The 24,893-nt window shown below is 55.2% G+C and overlaps 11 protein-coding genes and 1 non-coding gene across 12 annotated transcripts; 6 read left to right on the forward strand and 6 right to left on the reverse strand.

The window, feature by feature from the left end:
• Positions 1–970: 970 nt before the first annotated feature.
• On the reverse strand, positions 971–1,651 carry BU26DRAFT_429690 (RNA-binding domain-containing protein; the record flags this gene model as incomplete). Its single annotated transcript, XM_033823840.1, has 2 exons — positions 971–1,293; positions 1,351–1,651. 2 exons carry the CDS (start codon positions 1,649–1,651, stop codon positions 971–973), a joined length of 624 nt encoding a protein of 207 aa, XP_033682356.1.
• Positions 1,652–3,071: 1,420 nt separating this feature from the next.
• BU26DRAFT_606309 (uncharacterized protein) lies at positions 3,072–3,660 on the reverse strand (the record flags this gene model as incomplete). The annotated part of the gene is made up of 3 exons (XM_033835661.1): positions 3,612–3,660; positions 3,167–3,555; positions 3,072–3,117 (listed from the first exon to the last, which is right to left on the reverse strand). Exons 2-3 carry the CDS (start codon positions 3,430–3,432, stop codon positions 3,072–3,074), a joined length of 312 nt encoding a protein of 103 aa, XP_033682357.1. The 5' UTR covers positions 3,433–3,555; positions 3,612–3,660.
• Positions 3,661–4,037: 377 nt separating this feature from the next.
• On the forward strand, positions 4,038–6,372 carry BU26DRAFT_346261 (uncharacterized protein). The gene is made up of 3 exons (XM_033822383.1): positions 4,038–4,280; positions 4,436–4,480; positions 4,528–6,372. Exons 1-3 carry the CDS (start codon positions 4,189–4,191, stop codon positions 6,119–6,121), a joined length of 1,731 nt encoding a protein of 576 aa, XP_033682358.1. The 5' UTR covers positions 4,038–4,188; the 3' UTR covers positions 6,122–6,372.
• A 762-nt stretch (positions 6,373–7,134) lies between these two features.
• On the forward strand, positions 7,135–8,144 carry BU26DRAFT_520537 (terpenoid synthase). The gene has a single exon (XM_033829309.1). The coding sequence runs from the start codon at positions 7,142–7,144 to the stop codon at positions 7,814–7,816; it is 675 nt and encodes a 224-aa protein (XP_033682359.1). The 5' UTR covers positions 7,135–7,141; the 3' UTR covers positions 7,817–8,144.
• Positions 8,145–9,313: 1,169 nt separating this feature from the next.
• On the forward strand, positions 9,314–12,259 carry BU26DRAFT_346200 (calcium/calmodulin-dependent protein kinase type 2). Its single transcript, XM_033822382.1, has 4 exons — positions 9,314–9,482; positions 9,947–10,474; positions 10,748–10,992; positions 11,058–12,259. The coding sequence occupies exons 1-4, from the start codon at positions 9,423–9,425 to the stop codon at positions 12,205–12,207; spliced, it is 1,983 nt and encodes a 660-aa protein (XP_033682360.1). The 5' UTR covers positions 9,314–9,422; the 3' UTR covers positions 12,208–12,259.
• A 585-nt stretch (positions 12,260–12,844) lies between these two features.
• BU26DRAFT_t40 lies at positions 12,845–12,931 on the forward strand. The gene has a single exon. It is a non-coding gene; the product is annotated as a tRNA-Trp (tRNA).
• Positions 12,932–13,786: 855 nt separating this feature from the next.
• BU26DRAFT_346278 (uncharacterized protein) lies at positions 13,787–15,157 on the reverse strand. Its single transcript, XM_033822384.1, has 2 exons — positions 14,449–15,157; positions 13,787–14,386 (listed from the first exon to the last, which is right to left on the reverse strand). Exons 1-2 carry the CDS (start codon positions 14,946–14,948, stop codon positions 14,005–14,007), a joined length of 882 nt encoding a protein of 293 aa, XP_033682361.1. The 5' UTR covers positions 14,949–15,157; the 3' UTR covers positions 13,787–14,004.
• Positions 15,158–15,367: 210 nt separating this feature from the next.
• BU26DRAFT_430333 (uncharacterized protein) lies at positions 15,368–16,194 on the reverse strand (the record flags this gene model as incomplete). The annotated part of the gene is made up of 2 exons (XM_033823873.1): positions 15,368–15,567; positions 15,636–16,194. 2 exons carry the CDS (start codon positions 16,192–16,194, stop codon positions 15,368–15,370), a joined length of 759 nt encoding a protein of 252 aa, XP_033682362.1.
• Positions 16,195–16,396: 202 nt separating this feature from the next.
• BU26DRAFT_597243 (uncharacterized protein) lies at positions 16,397–17,391 on the reverse strand (the record flags this gene model as incomplete). Its single annotated transcript, XM_033834993.1, has 1 exon — positions 16,397–17,391. The coding sequence occupies one exon, from the start codon at positions 17,389–17,391 to the stop codon at positions 16,651–16,653; it is 741 nt and encodes a 246-aa protein (XP_033682363.1). The 3' UTR covers positions 16,397–16,650.
• A 920-nt stretch (positions 17,392–18,311) lies between these two features.
• On the forward strand, positions 18,312–19,126 carry BU26DRAFT_520540 (uncharacterized protein). The gene has a single exon (XM_033829310.1). The coding sequence runs from the start codon at positions 18,434–18,436 to the stop codon at positions 18,884–18,886; it is 453 nt and encodes a 150-aa protein (XP_033682364.1). The 5' UTR covers positions 18,312–18,433; the 3' UTR covers positions 18,887–19,126.
• A 320-nt stretch (positions 19,127–19,446) lies between these two features.
• BU26DRAFT_520541 (uncharacterized protein) lies at positions 19,447–21,911 on the forward strand. The gene is made up of 2 exons (XM_033829311.1): positions 19,447–19,791; positions 20,017–21,911. Exons 1-2 carry the CDS (start codon positions 19,732–19,734, stop codon positions 21,733–21,735), a joined length of 1,779 nt encoding a protein of 592 aa, XP_033682365.1. The 5' UTR covers positions 19,447–19,731; the 3' UTR covers positions 21,736–21,911.
• Positions 21,802–23,486, reverse strand: BU26DRAFT_346314 (glycoside hydrolase family 28 protein). Its single transcript, XM_033822386.1, has 4 exons — positions 23,050–23,486; positions 22,632–22,995; positions 22,386–22,578; positions 21,802–22,321 (listed from the first exon to the last, which is right to left on the reverse strand). The coding sequence occupies exons 1-4, from the start codon at positions 23,384–23,386 to the stop codon at positions 21,869–21,871; spliced, it is 1,347 nt and encodes a 448-aa protein (XP_033682366.1). The 5' UTR covers positions 23,387–23,486; the 3' UTR covers positions 21,802–21,868.
• Positions 23,487–24,893: the final 1,407 nt, after the last annotated feature.

The raw sequence follows: 24,893 nt of genomic DNA on the forward strand, positions 1-24,893 counted from the left end.
TGTCGCAAGAGAGTACCTTCTTCGCAGCGGTGGCGGCGCCGTAACGGCAGCTTCGGGAGCTGTGAGCGCTGCTGCACAGCCGCGAATGCCGACGAAGGCTAGCGCCGGAAACGGGAGCTGGTTGAAGATGCGCAGTGCGGTGGAAACATCGAGGAGGATCCAAAGAGCTCTTGATCAGCGAGCACGGGCCTGGAGGGAACCACCCCTCTTCTCTTACTAAGTACCAAGATACTGGGTGGGCTTCTACTATTACGTTAGCGTACTAGTAGAGTTATAAGGCTAGTAAGTATAGAAAAGAGCAGGCGGAATCAATGAAGAAGACTGCAAGCCGGCCATAGCGCCTAAAGTGCATCAGTATTTCATGGACGGCGTATTGCGCAGCACCATATTACGGCTCGGATCCACGTTGCTTCCGTTTCTGAGGGGGTTGTTCTGGGCAGTTGGTGCTCGTGAGGGAACGGATAGCATGTATAAGGTCGAGAAAGTCCCTCCCGTGTAGAATTTTATGGCACTGGTATCTCATTGATTGCACTGTGCGAAGACGAGCACTATCCTGGTTAAGCTATCTTCACTTCTAACCAGAGCTATGGCGGTCTCTTCTCACACATACCCTTTGATTATTTCAGAAGCAAAGTGTTTGGGGCGCATACTCTCGCTTCCAAGGTTGCCCTTCCCTCACGCGTGGTATTGGGGCACTTGGTGCGCCACACAGCGACTTGAGAGGCTGTGTACGAAGGAGCATGTTTGCCGAGGGAAATGCAAGCCCTCAGTAGATGAGTTGATTTTGTGGGTCAGACAGCCAGCGCGTGCCGCGTACCGTGAACATTCTCGAACGCTTTTGCTATCTACCTGAACCTAGTCAGCGACCAGCCGTTCATCGAGCGATATACAGTCCCGCCGGATGCGCCTCCCATTCAAATGAGGTATCAAAGTCCCAAACGCCAGATCTCGATCAATCTTCGCTGTCCTCCTAAAACCGCTTCACCGGAGGCGTCGGGCTCTTGCTCATACTCCTCGGATCCCTGCCACGCTCCTTCAGCCATTTCCTCGTGCACATGTCCAGCTCCCTCTCCAACTCGGCGCTCGGTTCCTTCCTGTGGATGAAATTGCAGAAGCCGCCGCGGACGCAGCCCTCGCCGGAGTTCAAGCGACAGCACGCTTCGCGGAAGTCGGTGACGGGGGACAATTCGCAGTAGATGGGGCGGCCGGCGTACCAGCGCGAGTTGAGCGCGTCGCAGGCCTTCTGTGCGTCCTCTTCGTACTTGAAGCGCACGTAGACATTGCCGATGAGATCTGTCAATGCGTTAGCATGCCTTCTGGACAGTAGTAAGAAGGGGAATAAGTCCTTACGGTCATTATTGTTGTCGCACACGACCACCTCCTCCACCAGCCCGTACTGGCACAGCTCGCACCAGATGTCCTCGTAGAAGGCGTCGAAGTGCATCTGCATCTGCTGCGGGTTCATCTTGTTCTTGGGGTCGTACGCCGGGTTCTGGTACAGGTTAGGCAGCAGGATCGTCTGCGAGTACGACGGCTTGACGTGTTTTCGCGAGCAGCGGTCGCCGTGGCGGCAGGCGCCGATCTTGTAGTAGAAACTGCAGTTGACCTTGTCCTGCTCGGTGCCGAAGATGGAGGCGAGATAGTTTGCCATGTTGAACTGGGTCGCGAAGGAGAGTTGTGCGGTTTTCGAAAGGTGGGGATCGCGAGATGGGTCGGTGGCAGACGATGTTGTTGTTGGCGTGGAGGCGCGAGGTAGAAATCTCGAGAGGAGTTGCGGACGCGAAGTTGGATTTGCGCCACACCTTACTTAGTAAGCACCAGCCATGCCGAGAACTTTCCAGCCTCGTCGGTCGGGACTGACCTCGGGACCAACCGACGAGCACCACACACCATTATTGGCCGAAGCTTTCAACGTTCTTTCGATCCCTTCTGACTCCCTATCCCATTCTGGGCTCTAAAGATGGAGCCTCCCGAGTCAACATCGCCTAAGTATCATTGCTGCGCACATTCCTGGGTTTCATAGAAACGATTTTGGTGGCCGCAACGAGTACTTCAATCCCTACTCTATATATATGCCATTCCTAGCTGCAGTCGAGCTATATGTCGTCAATCCCGCTTTCCTTCCATTATTTTGTTGTATATGACCTATTACGACCGAATTTTCCCAGCTGGCGTTCCCCACTCAGATCGAACAATGCCTCCCATTTCCTTTTGCTGTACGGACATTGCTGATGGGCCATTCTCTCGTCAGCGTGACAAGCAGAAGGACTACTAAAGCGCGGTAATCCGTCTTCAAGGGTCGTCTACATCAACGTTGAGCTCTGAGGTCTTGCCCCCAATTCGGAAGACGACGCCAGATCATCCACGCCGGGTCCCCCAAGCGACGATGAGGCTACGCGGAGCACCATAGGGCGTGGACAGGCCCTTATCGTTCACAGAGTCACTAACCGATATGGTGGGTACAGCTGCCCTCATGGTGTGGAATTCTCCGGATATATCGACGCACGTAACAGCTACCCTGGAGGCCTTCGCAGGTGCGTACAAAATCACGTATAATCCTTAGCTATACAAACGAATTTTATCGGCCGCGAGCTCTGAATCCGGAGAATTCCCTACCGCAAGAGAGCTGATAAGATACAACGATCATATGCCTGCTTCGCCGGCCCCGCTGACACCCCATCAGCAGCCCTCAACACGCTTCAAGTGTGCCTCTACTAGAGAGGGGGAATTTTAGGGCTAGCGAAAATTGCCTTGAGGGAGCCTAACTCAGATTCTTCCTAACATATCTACCTTAGTATTATTCGTTCAGCCCTAGGAGAAGTACATCGTAGATGTTTTCACCGGCGGCAATGACTGTGGAAGCCAACGAGGAGGTGCTTGACGTGTACCCTAGGCGATGGCGCTATATGCTTGATTGCGACGTACCGAACCCCTTCCCCCGGGTCTCCCCCTCAAAACAACAACCCCCCTTTCTTTTTCTCCAGATGGACGCAGTCTCGGCGGCATGCAGGCACGGAAAGCCTTCGTCCAAAGTCGCCACTTGATGCGCCAGATAATACGGGCAACCAAAATCAACCTGACATTACCTGGCTGCGGTCTTCATCCTGGAAAGGATCCCTGCCGTACACTGAGCCCAGTATCCACCAAATGTCAGCAATTCCCTTACCTCGGATCAACTTTTCGCTTCGGTCCGAACCGACTTTGTCGTACTCCGTATGCCAGGGCTTCCATATTCCTTGTCCGCACATCCGCCATGTATTGCTCCTGCTCTACAGTGCGAGGCTTGAACCCAGTGGCGCCTTCAGAGCCCTCCATGAGTCGCCACACGGCATAGCCACAGCAGACGAGGCAGCCAGCGCCGAGCATCACCAGGAGGACGATGGCTGACGGTGGGATGAGGAACCCCATATTGTCCCTCTTTTCGAGATGCATGGCTGCGTGTGTGGCTGGAGGAGGAAGACGATGGATTGACTAGGTCAGGACGGCGGCGGTGAGCGATGCTGTTTGACAGTAGATGTTCGTATGCTGCTCGAATGGAGTAGATGCGCTCTTGACCTATTGGAAGAGATGAGCAACCAAGAGCCTGGGACGGGTGAAGACGTCGCACTTACACGGAGGCGCAGAGCGGCCTGCTAAGTATCTTCCAACAGCTGACGAGACTGTATAGCGACTGACCGTTTCGTAGGTAAGGAAATGAAAGATGCCTTGGAGGGTTTGAATGCTCAACCTTACAGACATTCGAAGGACAGACTCAGAGAGAACGACGAGCTCTTATCTATCGCAGAGACTAACCGATCCTCCAGGCTTGACGCTCCCTAATTATTATGCCCCATTCCGTACTCTGGCAATTGTGATTGGTCTGTTCGCAAAGTCACGTGTTTCATGAGTGCGCCTTGGACCCGAAGCGGATTAAGTCCAGGGAGACTATTTTAAGCCGCCACTAGGGGAACCGCACTCTTGCGGTAAAATGTTCTCCGAGTTTAAGGACCTGCCGCACAGATACAAAGAAGCTCGTACAGCTAACTAAACGTGCCTCTGTACCGGCCTGTGAAGGCTTCCAGGGTGGCCGTTACGTGTTCGCTTTATCCGGAGAATTCCGTGCCGTGAGAGCCGCAGTCGACTCCTTAACAGCTGCGACGTACATTCGCGAGGCCATCATAAGCGACCAACGATTCCAAATTGAGGAACATGGCGCCTAATTCGACTATCGTTGAACGACCCGGCTTGCAAAGGACCCGCAGATACGCCGCTAAAGTAAGAAGCGGCTGCATTACATGCAAGTACGTTCAAAAAATCGCAGTCACAGTGCTTACAACAGAATAAAGACTCGACTTTTTCGTGCCGAGGGATTATCTGTTGAAGGCCTCCAGGATCCCATTTCCCAGAGCGGATGCATTCTTCAAGGATCAGCGTGTAGCTGACTAGTGATCTGCAGGATTCGGCGTGTGAGGTGTGATGAAACGAAACCAGATTGCACGAGGTATGTATGGGCGACGCCTATTCATTATTCAAACCTGACCCGAGCAGATGTACCAGCACAGGCCGTAAATGCGATGGCTACGCTCAAGATAAGGTGGAGCGACCCGATGCTCGGGGTCTGAACCAAGCATCTCTTCCCCGGTCTACCATACCAATGTTCTCGACCGGTGACAACGTTCACTATCTGGAGTTTTACCATCACTGTGCGGGGCGAACATTATCCAGCAAATTCGACGATGGATTCTGGTCTCGGATAGTCCTTCAGATGGCTCAATCGGAGTCCACCGTACGCCACGCCCTGATTGCCCTCAGCTACCTATACAAGAGTGAATCGGGTAGCATGAAGCATGCTCGCTGGAGCCTGGTTGCCGGTTCACAACGCAAAACGCTCTTCTTTCACTATAACAAGGCGATCAAATGCCTTATAGACCGTATGGACGAGCCCTCGTACACGCCGGAAGTCGGCCTCGTAACGTGCTTGCTATTTATCTGCATCGAGTTCCTGAGGGCAAACTATCACGCGGCGTTTACGCACCTAAGTAGCGGGCTCAAAATTATTTCGGAATGGCAAAAGGGGCGAATGGGCGGCTTATCATCCTCCACTAAATCGCCATCTTTACATTTGTCTCCAGCGACTCTAAGACATTTCTCTGGTCCTGCTTCCATGATCGAGGATAGTCTTGTTCCAATGTTCATGCGAACGATTACACCGGCGCTGCTATTTGGCGTGAGCATCGATCAGATCGTCAACATCCCCATTCCACGTCCGCAGCGCTGTCTGGAGCAACCCTTCGCCACCATCCACGAAGCGCAGTCCTCCAATCTCGAGCTCCGAAACGCATCCATCTTGGTTTTCACGAACATTGCTCGAAAGCTCATCTTACGCGAACCGATAACGACTGCAGACTTCGGAACGCAGGCGCAGCTCCTTGAAGGTCATCATTCCTGGTTTCGAGCCCTGCAAACGCTCGAACGCTCGAAATGCCTGTCAAAAGAAGACAGGATCGTGGCAAGCATGCTCAAAGTTGGGTACTACTCGACCTACATTCAGCTAGCATGCACCGGCGATTTCCGGCAGACGCCATACGACGCGCATCTTGCGAGCTTCCAAGCTTTGAACCATCATGCGAAGCTCGTCCTCGACTCCATGGACCTCCCTCCTTCTTCTCCCTCCGCTCTTCAGGCCGATCAACCTCGTCCGCTCCGTCCAGCTACCAGCCACGCACCACCCGCACCATCTTCAAATACCCGTCCCGGCCCAGCCGCCAACTTCACCTTCGAAGTCTCCCTCATCCCAAGCCTACATTTCTCCGCGCTGCGCTGCCGCTGTCCGCTTACCCGGCGAGAAGCAATCTCCCTCCTCGCGCTGAATCCGCCGCGCGAAGCCCTCTGGGACGCAGAGCAGCACGTGGCGGTTGCAAAACGCGAGATCGAGATTGAAGAGAGCGAAATCGACCCCGCGACGGGCTGGCCGGCCGAGAGCTCAAGGCTTTGGTGTGCGGTTATCGATGGGAATATGGACCGGAATGGGGGCTTCTGGGTCACTTTTGCGTATGCGGTTTGGGCGCAGAACCCGGAGGCGAGGGCGGGCGGTGAGCGGAGGAGGGCCGATGCGCAGTGGGAGGAGTGGTTTGTTCTGTGAATGGCGGCGGCGCGAGGACCGACGCTCTTGCGGTAGGGTATTCTCTAGAATTAGGGGGCTCGTGGAACGGAGAAGTCAGATTGCTCGTGCAGCTGACGTTGCGTTTCATTGCTCATTGTACGCACCTGCGAAGGCCTCCGAGGTAGGTGTTCCGCACGTCATTCTATCCAGAGAATTCCACACTGTGAGAGCGACGTTATGAGTGGGAAGAAGTTCGTTTGACTATCAAGCCGGCACCTGCTTCAGCGTTTCTTCTCCATAACACCACTCAGGAGCTCTACGAAGCTCAGAAAGAGGTGGTTCTAGCTTTGGAAGAGGAAAGGTGTCTCTTGTGCCAATAGCACAGCAGGGCTCTGTGATATTAGAGGACACCGAAAACGGAGCACACAATTGATGGATTACGCTGATCTATTAAGATTGCTCCATTGGTTGGAGAGCTTTACCTGCCGACAGCGGTGAGAGACGGTGCGGCTTCGGAGCTCAAGGCGATCTGAGAGAGTGAATGCGGTGTACGGGCAAATTTTCCGCCAGACGTATATCCAGAGGCGACCGAGCTCGATCCTTCCTTCTCCTCCACAGATTAGCCGGCTTTCTTTCCCTCCACCGCCAGCTCCTTGTTGACCCTGCGACCAAAATGCCCACCATCCTCGACTCCGATGCCGCATTCTCCTCGCCCGTCGACCGGCGCGAGATCAAGGCCCACGGCTCCTTCACTATCTGTCCCGTCCGCCGCCCACACAATCTGAAGGCCTTCGAGGAAGCATGGAGCGAGCTGCGCTCCATGTGGCAGGAATACCTTCAAGATGACTTCGTCAGGACCAACATGAGCACCGAGGACCCCGTCAACGGCGACTTCTGCGGCATCGCGTATCCAGCGACCAAGCCTTACCGGGTGAAAGCCTTCACCCAGTTGTACGTCTTCATGTTCATGCTGGACGGTAAGTTCGCTGCCTATACCGTCCCTTCATTCTGTCCAGTGTGGGAGCTGAGCTGAGCTTTGACGCAGATAAGACCGAGAGCATGCCCCGCGCAGAAGCGCACAAAGCCTCCATGCGCCTGAAAGCCATGGTCCAAGGCGACGGCGCCGTCCGGCCAGAGACGCCCTTGGAAGCGCTCTTCGACCGCGTCCGCAAGGCGTTCCTCGCAGTCGACCACGCGCAGGGCATGCACGCGCTCACCACCTGGGTCGCCTGGTTCGACAACGCGCACGCGCGCGACATGGGCTCCTTCAGCACCTTCGACGAGTTCGTGGCCTACCGGCGCGAGAACTTCGGCTGGCCGGCTATCTGTGGGATGCTGATCTATGCGATGGACATCGACATTTCCGCCGAGGAGATCGCGTCCGTCCAGCCGCTGCTGCGCCCGGCCGCGCTGTCGATGATGTATACCAACGACTACTGGAGCGTTGCGAAGGAGCTGCGGGCGGTGAGCAAGGGGGTGGCGTATTCGATGGACTGCACGAGCGCGCTGATTAAGATGGAGGGCTTGTCGGAGGAGCAGGCGCTGGGGAAGGTGAAGAGCCTTGCCATGCAGTATGAGGAGGAGGCGATGGGGTTGGCCAATGAGCTTCTGGGTCCTGGGTCGAAGCTCCCTGAGAATGTCCAGCGGTATGTTCAAGGCGTGTATTGGGTCATTGGAGGGACGGGTTTGTGGAGTGCGACCTGCCCGCGTTACCACGGCGGCGTTGGGACTTGATCAATCCCTTCGGGACTTCCGGATCGCCCACTCTCTCCCATGGTGGTGGGACTGGTGCTGATGGAGGTACGCTCTGGATGTCGAAGATCCGCGGTGAGTTCACCGGCCACGTGATGGGCACCTTCCCAAGGTCTCCATTGTACACTACCCTGAAGAGTGTACTTCTCTTTTGAAGCTAGAAATATTGGTCAAGTGTTGGGGCATGGGTACCGACGCCTACACTAGATGATCTCAAGAGGTGTTTACAAGGGCTTGTTCAGTCTTGGTTTGCACGGTGCACCTTCCTTCTCTTTTACGGGGAGATTAGACGGTAGACTAAAGAAGTAGACTATTGGATATTGAAATAGAATATTGAGATGGACTAAAGAAGCTATAGCATTGTAGATCGTGTATTGATCACGTGATCCGTGTCACCCTCCGAGGTCGTCCCTAGGTACCTTTGTATCGATATTCCTCTCCAGTCGATGCCACCCAACGCTCCAAAGGTACATTAGTAAGCGACTCTGCATGAATAGTGGAAAGCGGAGCTAGTGACGTACCATGGGTCCGTGATGGAGAATGCCCAGCGGGGATGCGGGCGAAGCTGGGGAGAGATGTGGAGATTGCACGCCAGCCAAGCTGATAGGCAGCGTGTTGCTATGATGTGCACCAGGGACGCTTCATGATATACTTCTTTATGTCTGAAAACGTTAAGTTGTGTTTTAGGCTGGAATGCGGCAAAGGATTGACGAATGACAGCCCCACCACTGTAGTGACGTAATGCGAGCCGCGGACAGGACCCTGCAGGAAGATCATCTCACGCGCGAAAAAATAATGCTGAACGATGCTGCACGGAAAAACACCACAAGAGGCGGACGGGGACAAGGCATGATGATGGGAAATTTGATGTGACGCGGCGAGAGAACGGCCGGGGTTGGTGCCCTGGTCAAAGTATTGATTTCTGTCCAGAGCGCGCGTTTCCAGACCTGCATGCGCCAACTTCCAAGGCCTCGACGCCAGTATTTGCTCTGTGGCGCATTCCCGCCGTTTCCTAGCGGGCCTCGAGCGGCCTCTAACGACGAGCGCTGAGGCCTTTGGGGGAGCATTGTGCTTGGAAAGCCCATGCCGGCCTTTCCGTCCGTCGCTCGCCGGCGCTGAGTGGCATCTGGAGGGCACGCGCATGGTCCGCCGTGCGTTGGCCGGCGCCTCATGGCATGATAGATATCTGTGAGCTGGATCCCTAGCATTTGAGACAAACCTCTGGGCCTTCGTGACGATTCTCTCCTCTCCTTAGTGCTCTTTGTGCCCTTTGACGGCGCCTTGGTGCACGCGCGCGTGGACATCGAGATCCTTCGAATTGCCTCTGGAGTCATCGCCCTTGTCCTCCTCGGACCATACAAAACCAGCATCGATCACAGGTCCAGCACAGAGCAGCACCGCATTCTCTGCGTGCGCCCAACCGCATCTGACAATCCTTGCTCGGCGCTAGAGCGCAGCTGCGAGATCTTCAGAGCAGCGACGCGGTCGAACCACAGCGGCGTCATTTCGTACCTCAGCCTGAGGCACGGCCGGAGCGGCAGCATCACCGTCGACGTAACACGGCAGGAGTCTTCTGTGCCTGGAGCGGATGCACTTCAACCGCCAGCGAGCGCCGCGCCGCAAGGGAAGCAGGATGGCAGTCATCGAGGTGAGTGCGCTTGTGGCTTGACTCGCATCGCACCGCGGCACGTTTCGCATCCAGGGGGCGGGCACGAGGGTGAGAGGGAGATTGCAGCCCTGGAGGCTGCTGGCTGCGCTGTGTGAGTGGTGTTGAGAGCCGATGATGTCGGGCCCCGGGCCAGCATCGTCATAATTCACCGTGGCCCGGGCGCGACCTGCGTCATTGCGCCGCATCACCACCTTGTTCTGGCAACCAGCTCTCCGCCTGCGCTGCATGACCCTCTCTCCCGCCCCGTCTGCCCTTCTCCCTCCCCATCCACGACGGTCGCTGCACAGTTTGCCCGCTCGGTCCTACTGTTGCTGCAGTCCCCGCCCGCGCCCGCCTGCTTTGCAATCTTCCTTCCTTTGAGCATCCGCCTTCGCCCCCACCACATCCCCACCCGCTTTCTTTGCACCACACCCAGACCACAGCTGAACATGGCCGCGATACAGAACTTCAAGAACTTCCTGCGCCATGGCAAGCAGGCACGCGCAAACGCCCCGCACGGCGAAGCCACGACGAACGTGTCCAACGTCCACGCACAGCACCAGCCCTACCACCACCAGCCGGCAGCCCAGCATGTCGGCATCAGCGAACCCGTCATGGACCACAAGCCTCTCCAGGCGCAGCCCGCTCCGCACGGCGACTTCTCCGTCGGCGCACTCGACAACCGGAATATTGCCGCACAGGCCGGAGACGTGGCGGCTCGGGCAGCGGCCGACAAGCAGAAGCAGCAGGTGCACCACGCAGCTGGCACCAAAGACAGGAACATCGATCCGACAGTGCTGGAGCGCATTGTGGCAGAAGAGCGTGAGGCCAAGGGCAAGCTGCCCAAGTACCCCGGGCTCGAGCGCTGGCAGCTGCAGGAGAAGATGGGCGACGGTGCCTTCAGCAACGTATACCGAGCCAAAGACACCACCGGCCAGTACGGCGACGTCGCCATCAAGGTGGTGCGCAAGTTTGAGATGAACTCAAGCCAGGTCAGTATGCCCCCGGTGGATGTGCCCTGTTCTACCCGTTTCCTTACATCCTCCCTTTCCCCGCCGCATCACGTTGGGAGAGGTTGGTGTTAGTAGAAGAGTTACCAACACGAGGCATGGTGTAGGGCGACGCACATATGCATCCGGACTTCAAGAAGGCGCCAAAAACAGTGGAGGTACACGACTCACCTAGCGTTGATGCGGCGAACCCGGCAGCAGACGCTCAGCCCAGCCCCTTACTAGCAGCGCATGCACTGACGTAATGCCCTACAGAGAGCGAATATCCTGAAGGAGGTCCAAATAATGCGGCAGCTCGACCACCCAAACATCGTCAAGCTCATCGACTTCTCGGAATCCCGGCAGTACTACTACATTGTGCTCGAGCTTTGTCCTGGAGGCGAACTCTTCCACCAGATTGTTCGTTTAACCTACTTCAGCGAAGACCTTTCAAGACACGTTATCATTCAGGTCGCCAAAGCATTAGAGTATCTGCACGAGGAGGCAGGCGTCGTTCATCGGTATGCATCATCTTCCCTCCGGATTCATCCTGCCAAGACCAGTGATTGCTGACGTCATACTACAGTGACATCAAGCCTGAGAATCTCCTTTTCTATCCCATCCCCTTCGTCCCAACTCGCAATCCGAAGGCAAGAGGGCCCGATGACGAGGACAAGGCCGATGAGGGCGAGTTCATCAAAGGCAAAGGCGCTGGCGGCATCGGTGTGATCAAGATCGCAGACTTCGGTCTATCAAAAGTCATCTGGGACAGCCAGACCATGACTCCTTGCGGTACCGTAGGGTATACGGCTCCAGAGATTGTCAAGGATGAGCGGTATTCGAAGAGTGTAGACATGTGGGCGTTGGGATGCGTTCTCTACACGCTGCTCTGCGGCTTCCCACCTTTCTACGACGAATCCATCCAGACTCTCACCGAGAAAGTCGCCCGCGGCCAGTACACTTTCCTATCGCCATGGTGGGACGACATCTCCAAACCGGCACAGGACCTAGTCTCTCATCTCTTGACAGTCGATCCCGAGAAGCGCTATGACATCAAGCAGTTCTTGAACCACCCATGGATCCGAGAAGAGGACGAGCTTACCTTTGCCGCCCACGATGCACCACCACTAGCCACTCCTGCCATCGAGAGGCGGAGGCAGCTCGAGCAACAGAGCGGCGAGCGCGTACTTCAGCAGAACTTCGCTTACCTCGAGTCACCAGGAGCTAGGCGAATGGACTTCCGGTCGCCCGGTGCCGTCAATCTCCGAGAGGTTTTTGATGTTGGGTACGCTGTACATCGACAAGAAGAGGAGGGCAAGAGGAGAAAGAACTTCAAGCAGGGATATCGGGGCGCGAATGCCATGAACTCGCTGAACGCGCTCGATGAGAACGAGGATGACGACGAGTACACCGCTGAGTCGGCACCGTACGACCCGTCAGCGCAGCATCCTCCGGCCAAGCTACCGAAGTCGCAAGCCTCTGACGTTTCCGCCATGGAGCAGAAGATGCGCAACACCACGCTATCCGCCGCGGCCCAAGCACGAACTCATGCCGCTCCACGGCAGGAGCGGGGATACGGCCAACATTCTCCCGCAGTTGCAGCGGCCGCGAAGAAACAGGTTCGGAGTAGGGGTGCGTTCGAGCTAAGCCTCGATAACGCAAGTATCCTCGGCCGACGGCATAAGAAACCCGAGCCCAGCAGCTTAAGGGAGCAGGTGTCAGTATCTGCCACATGACAACCAGCGTCTCTCGCCAAAGACTGGTGAGCGCAAAGCGCGCTGATGCACCTAGTACGATGAGGCATCTTCCTTCCGTCGTTTCCTTGGGTCTATTATGGGTCTATACTCTTTTTCTCCTCTCTCTGAAGGTGGCATCTTGTCGGTTTTCCTTATACTTGATTCCAGACGCAGCGACGTTGGACTGCACTGGATTAGCTTTTCGCGCTCGAGTAAGGTATAGGTGTAGAGGATGATTCACAGCATGCCGGTTAGGATAGGTTAGAATCATTCGCATGGAGTGAGTGCAGCAAGGGCATGCTTAGCAGTGGAAATGATAACGATTTGGAAAAGCAACTTGGAGAGTTCTCATGACCCGTGATGTTATGTCAGCACTTCTTGATAGGTATTGTGAGCGTCTGTGTATGTGTGTGCTTACCTAGGTAGAGAGTGGGTCACGTTGAGGTGAGGTCCCACATTTCGTCTATTGTCGGCTATTCTGGGGCAAGCAAAAAGACGCGCCACTGGTTCTGTGCCTTCCTCGGCTAATACGCTGACTCTTTATGGAACCGCACTGGGGAGTTTTCTATTTTTCTTGCTTCCTAAAACTATCACGTATATAGGTTAATAGCGCTCAAAAATTTACAGAATTAATCCAGGGCCATTGGCGCAATGGTAGCGCGTCTGATTCCAGTTCCACGTTGGGATGTCCAGAAGGTTAGCCGTTCAAATCGGCTATGGCTCATTTAATTTTCTTTTTCTTCTTTTTGTTTTAGATTTCTAGTGGTCTCTCTCTCTCTCTCTCTCTCTGTCTTTTCCGAGATTTCTTTTCGCTTCCTTTGTGCACTGTTCAGAATGAATGATAATTAATTAGTTCTGCCTTTGTTTTCACGTCGCGGGGCCTTATGCACTGCATGAGCAGTGAACTGTGTGGCACCAGAGATAGGTCGGATTATGTTGCATTCTTTTCTTCTAACTTAGTATCTTTCCCTAATTGCTGTCCAAAAAAAATTCAAAGCCTATATTTGCAGATTAACGAAAAGAGACTATCACGAAACCGGTGACGATATATTAGTAGGGAATGGACAACTTAAGCGCAAACACACCGCTGTTCCTACTAAGTCATGGAATTAAGGCTACGATTTTCTCCTAGTCAGTGCACATGCTTTCCAAGTCCCCAAAACTCTATCCCAAGGCCTACTCTACATTACAGCTATCAAACCAGGACGAATGAGAAATATCACAGACACAACTATAGACATTACGCCCCGACCCATTCCATACTGCTCTTCCACCCCAGTCCGCGGGGACGATCCTACAGGCACTCGGGTCAGAGCCACCACTGGTCTGGCGTCCAGTCTATGTGGTTCAAACTGAATTAGAGCGCACTCTCTGTCTGCTTCCTCCATCTACGAGGTCCTCTGAATGCCACGGATCCCGTGCGGGGTGTGGAGGACTTGAATGGCGACGAGCACGGGGATAAGGAGACGAGGCGTAAAGTTTCAAGATTGCGATAGAGAGGCGGATTTCGTGTCTGAGGATGGCCATCTCCTGGGCGATGCGGTCCAGGTCGAGCTTGTCCGGGGATGGCGATGTTTGGGGGTCGTCAGGGCTGCAATCGTTGGCCTTGGGGGAAGGAAGAGCGGATCGAGGATCCGGAATACTTCCTGGAGGCGTGCTGGAAGGGGGAGAAGCGGCGGGGTTGTTGGGTGGACCGGTGTCTTCGCCGTCGTCATGCTCAGAGGTCGGTGGCTCCTCTCCATGTCCACCGCGCAACCTCAACACGATGGATGCGGCGGAGCGGATTGGGCGGGACGCCTAGTTCCAAATTACTTCGTCAATGTCTGCTTCGGCATGCGTGAGCTCCACAGGTGGACTGGCAGAGGCGGAGGCGTGATTCCCGGTCTCGGAGGCTTTGGCTTCACGTTCGCGCTTGTGGTTGCCAAACAGACTGGTAGCGAAGTCTCCTAACCGCCTGAACCTCATTCGTTCATCCTTGGCATCGCTGTTCCTCGCGGTTTCATTGCCCTCATTGCTATTAGGTTTGCTGTCCGTTCGAGCTGCGATATTTGCTTCGTCCTGCTTAGACCTGAGGGACTGCTTGTATAGAGTGTTACGGTACATTTCGTGGACGTAGAGACGTGTGGGTACGCGAGGATCAACAGGCAGCGGCGGCCAGTAGTGCTGGGCGATGTGGTGGCTATGTAACGGTCAGCCTGAGGAATTCCAAGGGGTAGAACTCAGCCGGGCCATAGCACATACCAGAGCCTCATCTCAGTCGCCCATCGCTCCCTTCCCTCTAGCGCCATGGTCTGCTGCATGATAAACTCTCCAATAGGCAGCAGACGCTCCCTCACGAGCTGCAAGTGGCTCTTGGCGCGGAAGAAGGCGTTCAGAGGGGGCATCGAGTCAGGCGTGGTGAGCTTCAGCTTCGAGAGCTGCGTCATGACCGGCAGGAGCATTTCTTCCGCGACGCCGTCGTATTCGGGGAAAGCGAGTGTTATCGGCATGTTGTCGGTGGCCATATTGCATGTAGATGAGTGGCTAGGGATATCCGCGTCGGCGGCGGCGGTGGCGGCAGCGGGCAGTGAGAGCTCGATGAATGTCGAGCGGAGGACGGGCGCGGATGCGGCTGCGGATGCGGATGTTGAGGTGTTGACTTCCTTGTCCATGGCGCCTTCCTCCTCGCTTCCGTCGACCGGCGGCCGCGGGCCAAACGAGAAGCGCACCATGGCATCCCACATTGCTCTGATCCTGTTCATGCGTGGTGAAGGCGACGTCGGCCTGGCGGTGGCAAGGTTGGATATGTGCACAGAAGATGCAGCGTGCGCGAGGTATCCAGCAAGGGAAAGGCTCAGCCGACGGGAATTTAACGGGGGAAAGCATCCCTAGGTATCGCCCGTTTGTTGTGCTTTGTCGGCAAAACAACTTCTTGGTACGTGACGGACGATTCTCGCTTGTGAAGACCGCTATAAGCCGGTGAATGTGCGAGACATAGACGATATGAGAAAACAGAACGAAATCGAATGAGCCTTATGTTCACATTCCCGGCTCCGGTCAGATACGTCATCATCGTGTCGTATCCAGTATGCTACATAGATGTACAGTATCCGCCGCTCGCTGTACCGCTATAGAGCTCATGGGCATTACGTCGGCATTGGACCATCTGGCGGAGGATGCACTACCGCCCTTCTTTCCAACCGATGGGTATTAGGGCCGCAGCGACCTGGCTCACGCCGCGCTCAGTCGCCAGAAGGTTGAACTGCGCCGCCGCATTCCGGGTGTCCTGTATCTCGAGCCGTATTCCAAGGTCGTTGAGGTATTTGCGAACAGCGGGCGTGATTGGAGCGACCCGGGGCCCGGTACCGATAATCAAGAGATCTGCCAGGCGCCTGTCAGTTCATGTCCGTTGCTGTAGTTCTGCCCGCGGGCAGAGGAGGAGCGCATACCTGGCTTCGGCCACACCAGCTCCAGCAGCGCCCAGGATCCCTCAGGCACCTCCCACTGCCCCTTTTTGTTCAGAAATCGCCCCGCCATCGCATCGTTTCCCAACGCTCCTTCCGCGACCGTTCCCTCTTTCCGATGCGCCTCTATCCACGGCTTCCACCGAAACACTTCTCCGCCCACAAGCAGCACACCGCTCCCACTTATCCGCATCTGATTATTCAATGCGAAGCCATCGCTTGTGCAGGCGTCAATAGCCGTGGCGGGCGCAGCGGTATTGCGTAGGACGTCGAGCGCATTGAAGTCGGTTTGCGTGTCTTCGTCGCTCTTCGGCCCGCGGTCGCGCGACTTGGGCGGCCTGGAGGCATTTCCTCGGGCCGGAGATGCGTGGATGCATCGGCAGCTCGTTCGATAGGTGGGCTTTCGGTGCGAAAGGGAAGCTGGCCGCGATGCTGAGGTAGGACCAAAGTTTGACGTGAAGCTTCGGGCAGCTGGCTTTCGAGCACAATTGAAACCCTGAACACGGAAAACTGGTCGCGCACATGAGAAAGCAGTGCGCTCCATTGTGGTACAGTTCAAGAAGTAAAGGTGGAATATTCACAAGAACAAAGAGTGTTGGGCAGCGATATTGACGTCTGGCGAGGTTGCCGTCATCGCTTTGAAATTTAGGAGCTTGGACCGTCCAGTGGACTAAGCGGCTTTAGCCTTTCACCACCAATCCATCCCTTGTTCATTTTCTTTCTCCTTCACCACTTCGACCATTATTCCTCATTCTGGTCCCATTCTTGTGCCAGCATGTACGTCGCTGAAAGGCTTCACGCTCCTTCTTCATGTGCAAACTCGAGTAGTTCCAAGTGACATCCTGAATTGAAATCGGCGTATCTGGACATATCCTAGAGGGCCACCGTCCCTGTCGGCATCAAGCCGTCCAGCCCTGTATCCCAATCGTGCGATTCCATTTCCTTCTCCAGTCATATATCTCCAGTCGCATGTGCAAACTCCTCGCCTGTCACGCCCCCTTCAAGCTCCCCAAGCCATTCCGTATTTCTTCCGTCTCCTGGCTTGCATGGCTTGTAGCTGAGCCTGACCGTCATCCTCCTCCTCGTCGTCGGAATCCGTGGCTGAAGGTAGTTGTGACGTGCTCAGTTCGTCTAGACCGTGCTCTTTCGCCATTTCCATCGTCACCTTTGGCTGCTCCGGGATGCGGACTGGAGGGGGTGTCGATTTGAAGGACGACGTCAGTAAGGAGCTAGTCGTGCTTCCCTTCACCGCCTCTTTCCTGAAGATGATGGGCTCGGACGCCGCTTGAGAACCGTACTCCGAGGAAGCCGTTGACCAGGAGCTCGTCGAGGCTTGGTTTCGCCGATGGAACCTACGTTCTTCGTCCCGATCCCGGTTGGGCTTCCCGCATACCAGTGGCTGATCGACTCCAAGGTAGGTGCGCTCCAGTAGTGGCGGGTCGTAGTCTGGGGTGGTGCCCTGCGCGGCCCACAGCACGGAAGCCTTGAGGTCCTCGCTCGATTTGCTGCCAGTCCCGGAGGCGGAGAATCTAGTCCAGCTAGAATAACTCACGGCTTGACAACCTGGAGGGGTGTACGACAAGCCTCCCCAGGGCTTGATGATGGCTCGCATAGCGACGTTGTGGGCGGCTGACGTCGTGCGCTTGTGTTGAGGCGGCCAGGTAACGCTCGACTGAGCCGACGAAGACGCCATGGAAGATGAGGCCGACGAGATGACTGAGGTGGAGTCGACGCTCGACATGGTGATTGCGCCTCAAGATTTCGAAGAGTTGATTGCGAAAAGAGGTGCCAGCGAGGATATTGAGGTTGCTGTCGCAGACATGCAAATGGAGCCGGAGATGTCTGGAGAATCGAGCAGACCAAAATTCGAGTGAGTGTAAGTGCCCCGTCGTCGCCTAACTAACAATAAGGGCTTCCCTATTGTACAATGGGGCCCCTGTTGTGGCGCTAGGTCCCCATTGTTCTCCATTCAGGGTCTGTTAACCGTGCTTCACCTCTTTCACTTCCCTTCACCGTTGCGGCGGAACAATGAGTCTTGGGGGTGAGCCGCGCCAATTCCGCAGCCAAGAGTCGACTATAAAGAGTCAGGCTTCTGATAGTGTGGAGGACGAGCATAATGGGGGCGCATTCCCCTCGTAGCGGTGTGAAGTTATTCACAGTCGGAGCGGTGGCACATGGATGCACGGACCACGGCATGACTGCGGTGAAGAGGTGAGTGTCCAACGAACTCCAGGCGCCAGCGCATGTGTTTGCCTCACATGCCTGTGCCAGCGCCATGCCACTCAGCTCATCGATGGGCACGCTCTCTAGATTCCGCGATCACCAGGACCACGTCCGCCGCTCCTGCGCGGAACTCGGCCGTAAGGTGCGTTCGTGAGGCCACATCTGACTTTCTGGGGTTTGCATTGTGCGACCGAGCACATGTCTGACGTATCTCCTCCGCTTCAATACGACCCCGCTGATAAGAGAAAGCTCGCCGTAAGGCCCTCTGATGGCTTTCGATTGTTCCGGTCGACCCATCTCTTCACTGTCGAATCTTCAGTCGTGTATACTCGAGGTAGGTATATACTTCAAAGAACGCCTTCATGTAGGTCATGGGTCCGCAAGGCCAATTCTAGAGTCCTTCAGTATAGAGAGACCGGAAGCATGCTAAGCCATGTACTCATTTCTCTTTCAGTCAAGATTTACACTCATTATCAAACACCATTGCGTCCCACTTACGCTGCATCCATCCGGGCTCCACAAGTGTTTCGATCGTTTATCTATACACCATATCGGTCAATATGCCTAACCGCAACGCCCGTCACAGGCGATCAAAGAAGGCCGGAAAGGGTACGCAGAACCCCGTCGACATTCCCTCGGACCCCAACCCAACGACCTCCTCGGAGACTTCGAAGCGAACCCCGAAGAACGAATCGCCACCTGGCGCATGGGCATATAGCGCTCACTCGCGCGAAGAGATGGCACAAAGTAGGCTTTGGCCGCACGTCAGGATAATCCGAGGTATTCGGCCATATGATTGGGCCGTCGGACACGCAATATCCTGTCAAGCAGAGACATATCTGAGGTTATTCGGTACTTCGGCCATCTTATTATGTCAAGCATGGCGATACGCTACACAGTTGGTACTGCGACATCTTACACAGCCTCAAGGTGAACCTCGACAATACCCGCCCTCGCGACAATCGCAAGACCGCTCTGTTTGGCATCGTCTTTCTCAGGTTGAAATATCATGAGACTGCGGTGGACGAGGGTGATAGGTTGTCTTCTCTATGGCTCATCCAATACACCAGGGAGTGCAAGCGCATGACGAGAGAGTTGAAGAAGAGGGACTGGATTGAGAGTCTAGAATATGGCGTGCACAACAACGTGGGACGGTATGAAGTCATGAGCAGCAAGGTTTGTGAGAGGATCGCCGCGATAGGCGCACCGTTAAAGGCGCGTTTGAGAGAGAGATGCTTGAGGAGAGCTAGTGGGGATTTGATGAATATTGAGCTTGAGAAGGCTGTTTTGACCCCCCTTGTAATGCTCCTGGTTAACCACGATACCGCAGCGCTTACTTTTCCATAGAGTATGCAATTGCCTTCCCCGTCCATTCTCTCATCGAGACACGCGCAACTAACAATCGGATAACTGGGGTCAGACCTCATCCAACGCATCATTTCTGAAAGGGAGATGCCGCAATCGCTTTGTATCTCGGAGCATACCTCATGTACGGCAGCACATATATGCAATAAGCTCGATGTCTGACCAGAAGAGGGACACATGTTTTCGCTAACCAATGACGCACAGCTTTCCCAAACAAGTAAGGCGGCTTTAGGCCCAACCGCGTCAGCTCTGGAACCCTCGCATGTCGACACAGCCACAAGAACTTCTCTGCCTGATAACACTGCCACCGCACCTCCATGGCAGGTATTTGAATGTTCGAGTATGCATTCGGTTTGTGGAAAGAGGCTTGTGAAACGCCAACAAGCCTTTACGAATTCGAACCTAGCGAGCCATCGCAGACCTTACGAACGCTGGACAAGCTCAAGAAAGTGGACGGGGAGATAGTAATCTGTAGGTAGATACCGGGCTGAGAATGGTCTACCGTGGGAAGCCATCGACGGGCTGTCTCAAATGTCGCCAAAGGAAGATCAAGGTGAGCAAGGCCTCCCTCATATATACCCCATACATCTTTCCACCCCCTTGCTTGGGGTGTCTCGGCGCAGATCTACGTTGCGTGCCGCCACCCGCACGGTGCAATACAGTAAGGAAGATATCCTATTCGGGACACCACTGCGAGTATTCCACTCCACTGCGCTGCCACAGTAGCTCTTGGTGTTGCGCCATTGGCTGTCTCATTTACTAACACGTTAATTACCAGTGTGACGAAAGACCCGGCAGCTGCATCAAATGCACCGACAAAAGCTTGATATGCCCAGGCTATGACAATTCCTTGGATCGGTACTTCAGGGACGAATCCGCGCACGTGCAAGTCAAAGCGCAGAAGGCAAAAGCAAAGGCAATTGCGGCTCGAGATGAGCGCGACAGAGATGCTAGGGCTAAGCTCTCGGTAGCCAAGATGCAGGATGCCATTGGCGTTCCGCTACTCTGCCCGCTGATTGACCAGGGCATCGCTTTTTTTATGTCGAACTATGCCCTGGGATTGGACCAGCCGCCTATGCAATCCGAGGACTACCATAAACACCTTTCGACGCATGGATTTCATCCTATCATCGCAACTTCGATGACAGCGTTAGGATTAGCCGGCGTGGCGAATATCTGTATGGATGCGAACCTAAAGCGAGAAGCTATGCGATGGTACCTGGGAGCACTGAAGATGACCAACGAGGCGCTCGTCTCGCCCAAGGAAGTGAAATCAGACAACACACTGCTCGCCACGATGCTGCTCAGCGTCTTCGAAGCAACCAACAACGATAGATCGCTAGCCGGATGGAGCAACCACGTCTCAGGCTCGGCATCTCTTCTGAAAATGCGAGGACTGAAGCAGTTTTCCACACCAGCAGGTCGGAGAATGTACATGCAGACCGTCGGCCTCCTGACGATGAACTGCATGGGCATGGGCCAGCCAATGCCCAACTTCGTCCACGAGATGAACAAAGAAGTCCACAAGTTCGAGGACAAAAAGGATCCCAGTAACCGGTTCTACCACCTCCACATCGCCGCTATCGACTTCCGAGCACAAATACTGCACAGGCAGATCACCTCGTTGCAGGAAATCGTCGACCGGGCTCTCGAGATCGACCGGGATGCGAAGACTATTTTCGACGGCGCGAGCGACGACTGGAGCTTCGAGGTGGAGTCCTGCGACGAGGGCACGCCGGGTGTATTTGGAACGTACTATCACGTCTATCCGCACATGGCTGCGGCGCAGACCTGGAACTGGGTGCGGTATAACAGGATCTATCTGCACGACATCATCCGCAACAGCCTCATAGCAGGCTTCTCGACCACGCCGCCCGTCTTCGTAGGGACGCACTACATGAACCTACTAGAAGAATCAACACAAACGCTGTACAGGATGCAAGCCGACATCCTCGCCAGCGTACCTCAATACTTGCACGACACTCCAAAGGTCCCCACGAGCTACGGGTTAATCGGCAATTTCTCCTACGCGCCCACCTCCACTCGGCAGGCCCTGTCGCAGGCCAGTCTCGGAGTTAATCCCTCCTCAGCTACTCGCAATACCCACTCCCCCAAATTCTTCCACGCAAACTTCCTCACCCGCCAAACCGCGCTCCCCACCCTCTCCGACCCATCCTTCACCACGCCCGCCACGCCCCGCGACCGCCTGCCCATAATCCGCATCTCGGGTGGCTACTCCTCGCTCTGGGCGCTCTACATCGCAGGCGCCACATGCGTCGCCAGTCCAGAGGCACAGGAGTATGTGCTCAAGAGCTTTGGGCGGATCAGCGCCGAGTTTGGCATCAATCAGGCGAAGGTGCTGGCGAGCGCGTTGAGGATTAAGATGGAGGTTGATAGGAAAGGGGCGAGAGAGGGGGTTTGGGGACGGCTGGGGTTGGGCAGGGAGGATATTGTGCCGGTTTATTTGCCGAAGATGGGGCCGCATATGGAGGATTAGGGGGTGAGGAGAATCTTTTAGGGGGAGTTGCGGTGTGGTGTTATGATGACCTGAGTCCTCATAATTGTATCAGCGACTCTTTCCAATTCCACAACTGTCCATTTAAACTACCATCTCCACGCGAGAAGGCAGCTCAATTCGAGCTCGCCGTCATATTCGTACAATTAACCTGGCTCTCGATCCCAGGAATACTGCCACACTCATACAAGTTCGTCCCGCTTGGGCTCACCACATTAACATTCTTAATATGAATATCGCTGCACACCTGCGGGCTGGAGCACACCAGATAGCCCACCAGCGGGTCGTACTTGTCGCTGGTCGTGCCTTCGAAGTTCCTTATCGTGATGTCGGAAATGGTGAGGTTGCTCGGGTACTGGTTGCACAGCGTGATGTTCTTCTGGCCGTAGCACTGCGTGATCTCGATGGCGTAGTCGACGTTGCTGATTGCCATGCCGTCGTAGGTTATGTTGGTGACGGCGCCGGAGCCGCCGCCGCCTTGGAGGTCGCCGGAGAGGGCCGAGGCGCTGCCCGGCCAGACTTTGATGCGTGCGCCGTCTGAGGCGTTGGACATGCTTATGTTGTAGACCTGAGGGGTGGTTAGCCTGGGTCACTGGAGGAATAAAAGAGGGGGAGCGGGAGTAGAAACTTACGTAGACGTTCTTCACGATGTCTACTTCGCCGACGTACTGGCCTAAGCTGCCAACGCTGATACCGTGGCTGCCGTTGCAGATTAGGTTCTGGACAACGATGTCTGTGCTGTTTGGCTTGAAGGAGACGCAATCGTCACCGTTGTCGATGTGTGAGTTTTGGATGACGATGTTGGATGAGCGGTACGTATCCCATCTGCTTTGGCGTCAGCACGTCTCCCCGAAAAGCGCAAGGCACTTTGGACTTACCCATCCGTATTCTTCGCCACATTACTACTCGTGCTTCCGCCACTAATCGTCAGGCCCGAGAATACCACATCGCTTGAGTTCGCGACGAAGTTGTACCACTGCGGCGAATACCTCAGGTTCAAGTCCGAAATACTGCCGCCCTTCAAGCCAATGGTGCCGAAGAGGATTGGGCGCAGGGTATAGATATCCTTGGCGTAGAGATCGTACCACACTTGGCCGTTTCCGTCCAGCGTGCCGCCGCCGTAGACGTTCACGTCTTCGCCTCCGAGCTGGAAGAAGGTGGTGGCGTTCTGGTAGATGTGCTTGAAGGAGTTGGCCTGCCAGTAGTCGGTGTCGTTGGTGAAGGTTATGGTGCCTTGGATGTCTGTATGCCGTGGTTAGCACGTAAGGCCTGATGAAGGGAAAGAGGATACAGTACCCAGATCAATCTGCTTGAGGAACGTGAGATCCAAAGCGGTGCCGATAGTGTAGCTTTTCTCCTTAGAAAAGACCACGTGACCGCCATTGTTGCACTGCTTGATAGCGCTCAAGATGTAGTCGGAGTCATCCTTGCCGTCGCCGTGACTCTTGACTGTGCAAGTCTTCGTGCGAGCGGGCGAGGAAGGGAACGATTTGCCGGGATGCTTGGGGGTAATGGGATGGTACGGCCTCTTCGACGGTCCACCTCGAGATACAAGAGCCTCAGCTTCCACAGGCGAAGACCGCGCCACCGAAGCTTGCAGCAGAGCCGCGGCGATGTATGACGAAACGCGCATCTTTCCAGCTCTTCTCAGTCAGATCACTCAACTCAAAGTCTTCAAGCGTGACGAGCCTCATCTCAGCAGCTCTGCTTGTCCTTAATATATCCATGATTAAAAAATCCTGGGGCGAGAACCAGCGTTCGGTTCTTTCGGACTGCGGAGAAAACATAGTGTTTATCCGTCCGCGGGTCAATCTCCCCCACACGCCACACGTGGCTAGAGCCCTGGCGCTGAGCGGATTGGGCATGGCAACTCCGCGTTTCGGACTCGCTTGGCGGTGCTTGGCACAGGATTGGTGGAATTTCTACCCCGGATCTTCTTCGACATTTCCCTCCTCCTGGCAGAGAAGGTTGAACGGTCTCTTCCTCGGCACAGGGAACGTCTGCTTAGGACCACAGACCGGATGCCGGGTCTCTGGAATTCGCATTGATGTGCCATTGTGCCTGGCAATGAACTTCCTCCTCCCCTTTCACCCTCTTCCCTCACAGGGTTATCCCAGGTTGAGATACGAACGCCTTCCTGCGCTGCATGCTACCGCGCGGGTATCGCGTGCATAACACGTATGGCAATGCGGCAAGCGCATGCTATGCATACTGCAGAACGGCATCAGGGAACAGGGCAATGGGAGTGGAAGAAGCAAGCACGAGAGCGCGGATGGCGTGCATTGCTCGTGCAACAATAGCTTACCGCGTATAGGTAGTAGTACAGAAGAGACTGGAGCTTAGTGAATCCGAGCGTCTCAAATGAAAGCTGGAAAGACCGGGCATATATCAAACGCTCTTTTCGAAGAACGACTTAGTTGAGGTGGCCGCAGCGGGTCTCGAAACTTGACTCGGGACCAGTTCGTCGCGCAGCATAACGATTCTCGTGTCGTTTAGGTCGAGCTTGGGAGCGCTACCTCCGCGGCCCTTTGCCCTAACCGCTCTTTTGGTTGCATCAAGTCATGTTCATTTCCTAGGTCCAGTGCCACGTTGTCGTGAATACTGCATATCCCGACATCGAATGAGACAAGAGAGGGGAAAAGGGCGGGACGGTGCTACGAACCTATTTCTCAACGAAGTCAAGGATAGTATAGAAAGGCCGGCCGAGTCTCCCCTGTGCTGCATCGCCCTTCCCGCTGCATACGCGAGGATATCCAAGAGCGCGGAGAGCGCAGTGGTGAGGCTGCTTCGCGAGATCCATGCCTTGCGATGTTGCAAAGAATATCCTCGAGGCTTGGCTTGTCACATAGACAGACAGTCCGCGTCCTGGCATAGACAGGGTCAAGCGGGACGTTTCGGCGGTACGATGGACATCCAGAGAGAGCCAGGGTGAGCGAGCCAACGCCTGATTCTGTCTTATTGGTCCTATCCCCAGCTGCTGCACCTCAGCCGCTCCCGTGTTCTGCCCGTACAGGCTCAGTCTCGGTCCGAGGATCGTGGACATTGGGTGGGCCAGATGGGAGCGAGGGTTGATGCGGGTCGTACGTTGGAGGGGCTAGACACGAGCTGTCGATGCTGCAAAGCCAGCACTAGCGAAGTTG

The sequence above is a fragment of the Trematosphaeria pertusa genome, assembly GCF_010094035.1.
Source record: "Trematosphaeria pertusa strain CBS 122368 unplaced genomic scaffold BU26scaffold_9, whole genome shotgun sequence".
NCBI classification, from domain to species: Eukaryota; Fungi; Ascomycota; class Dothideomycetes; order Pleosporales; family Trematosphaeriaceae; genus Trematosphaeria; species Trematosphaeria pertusa.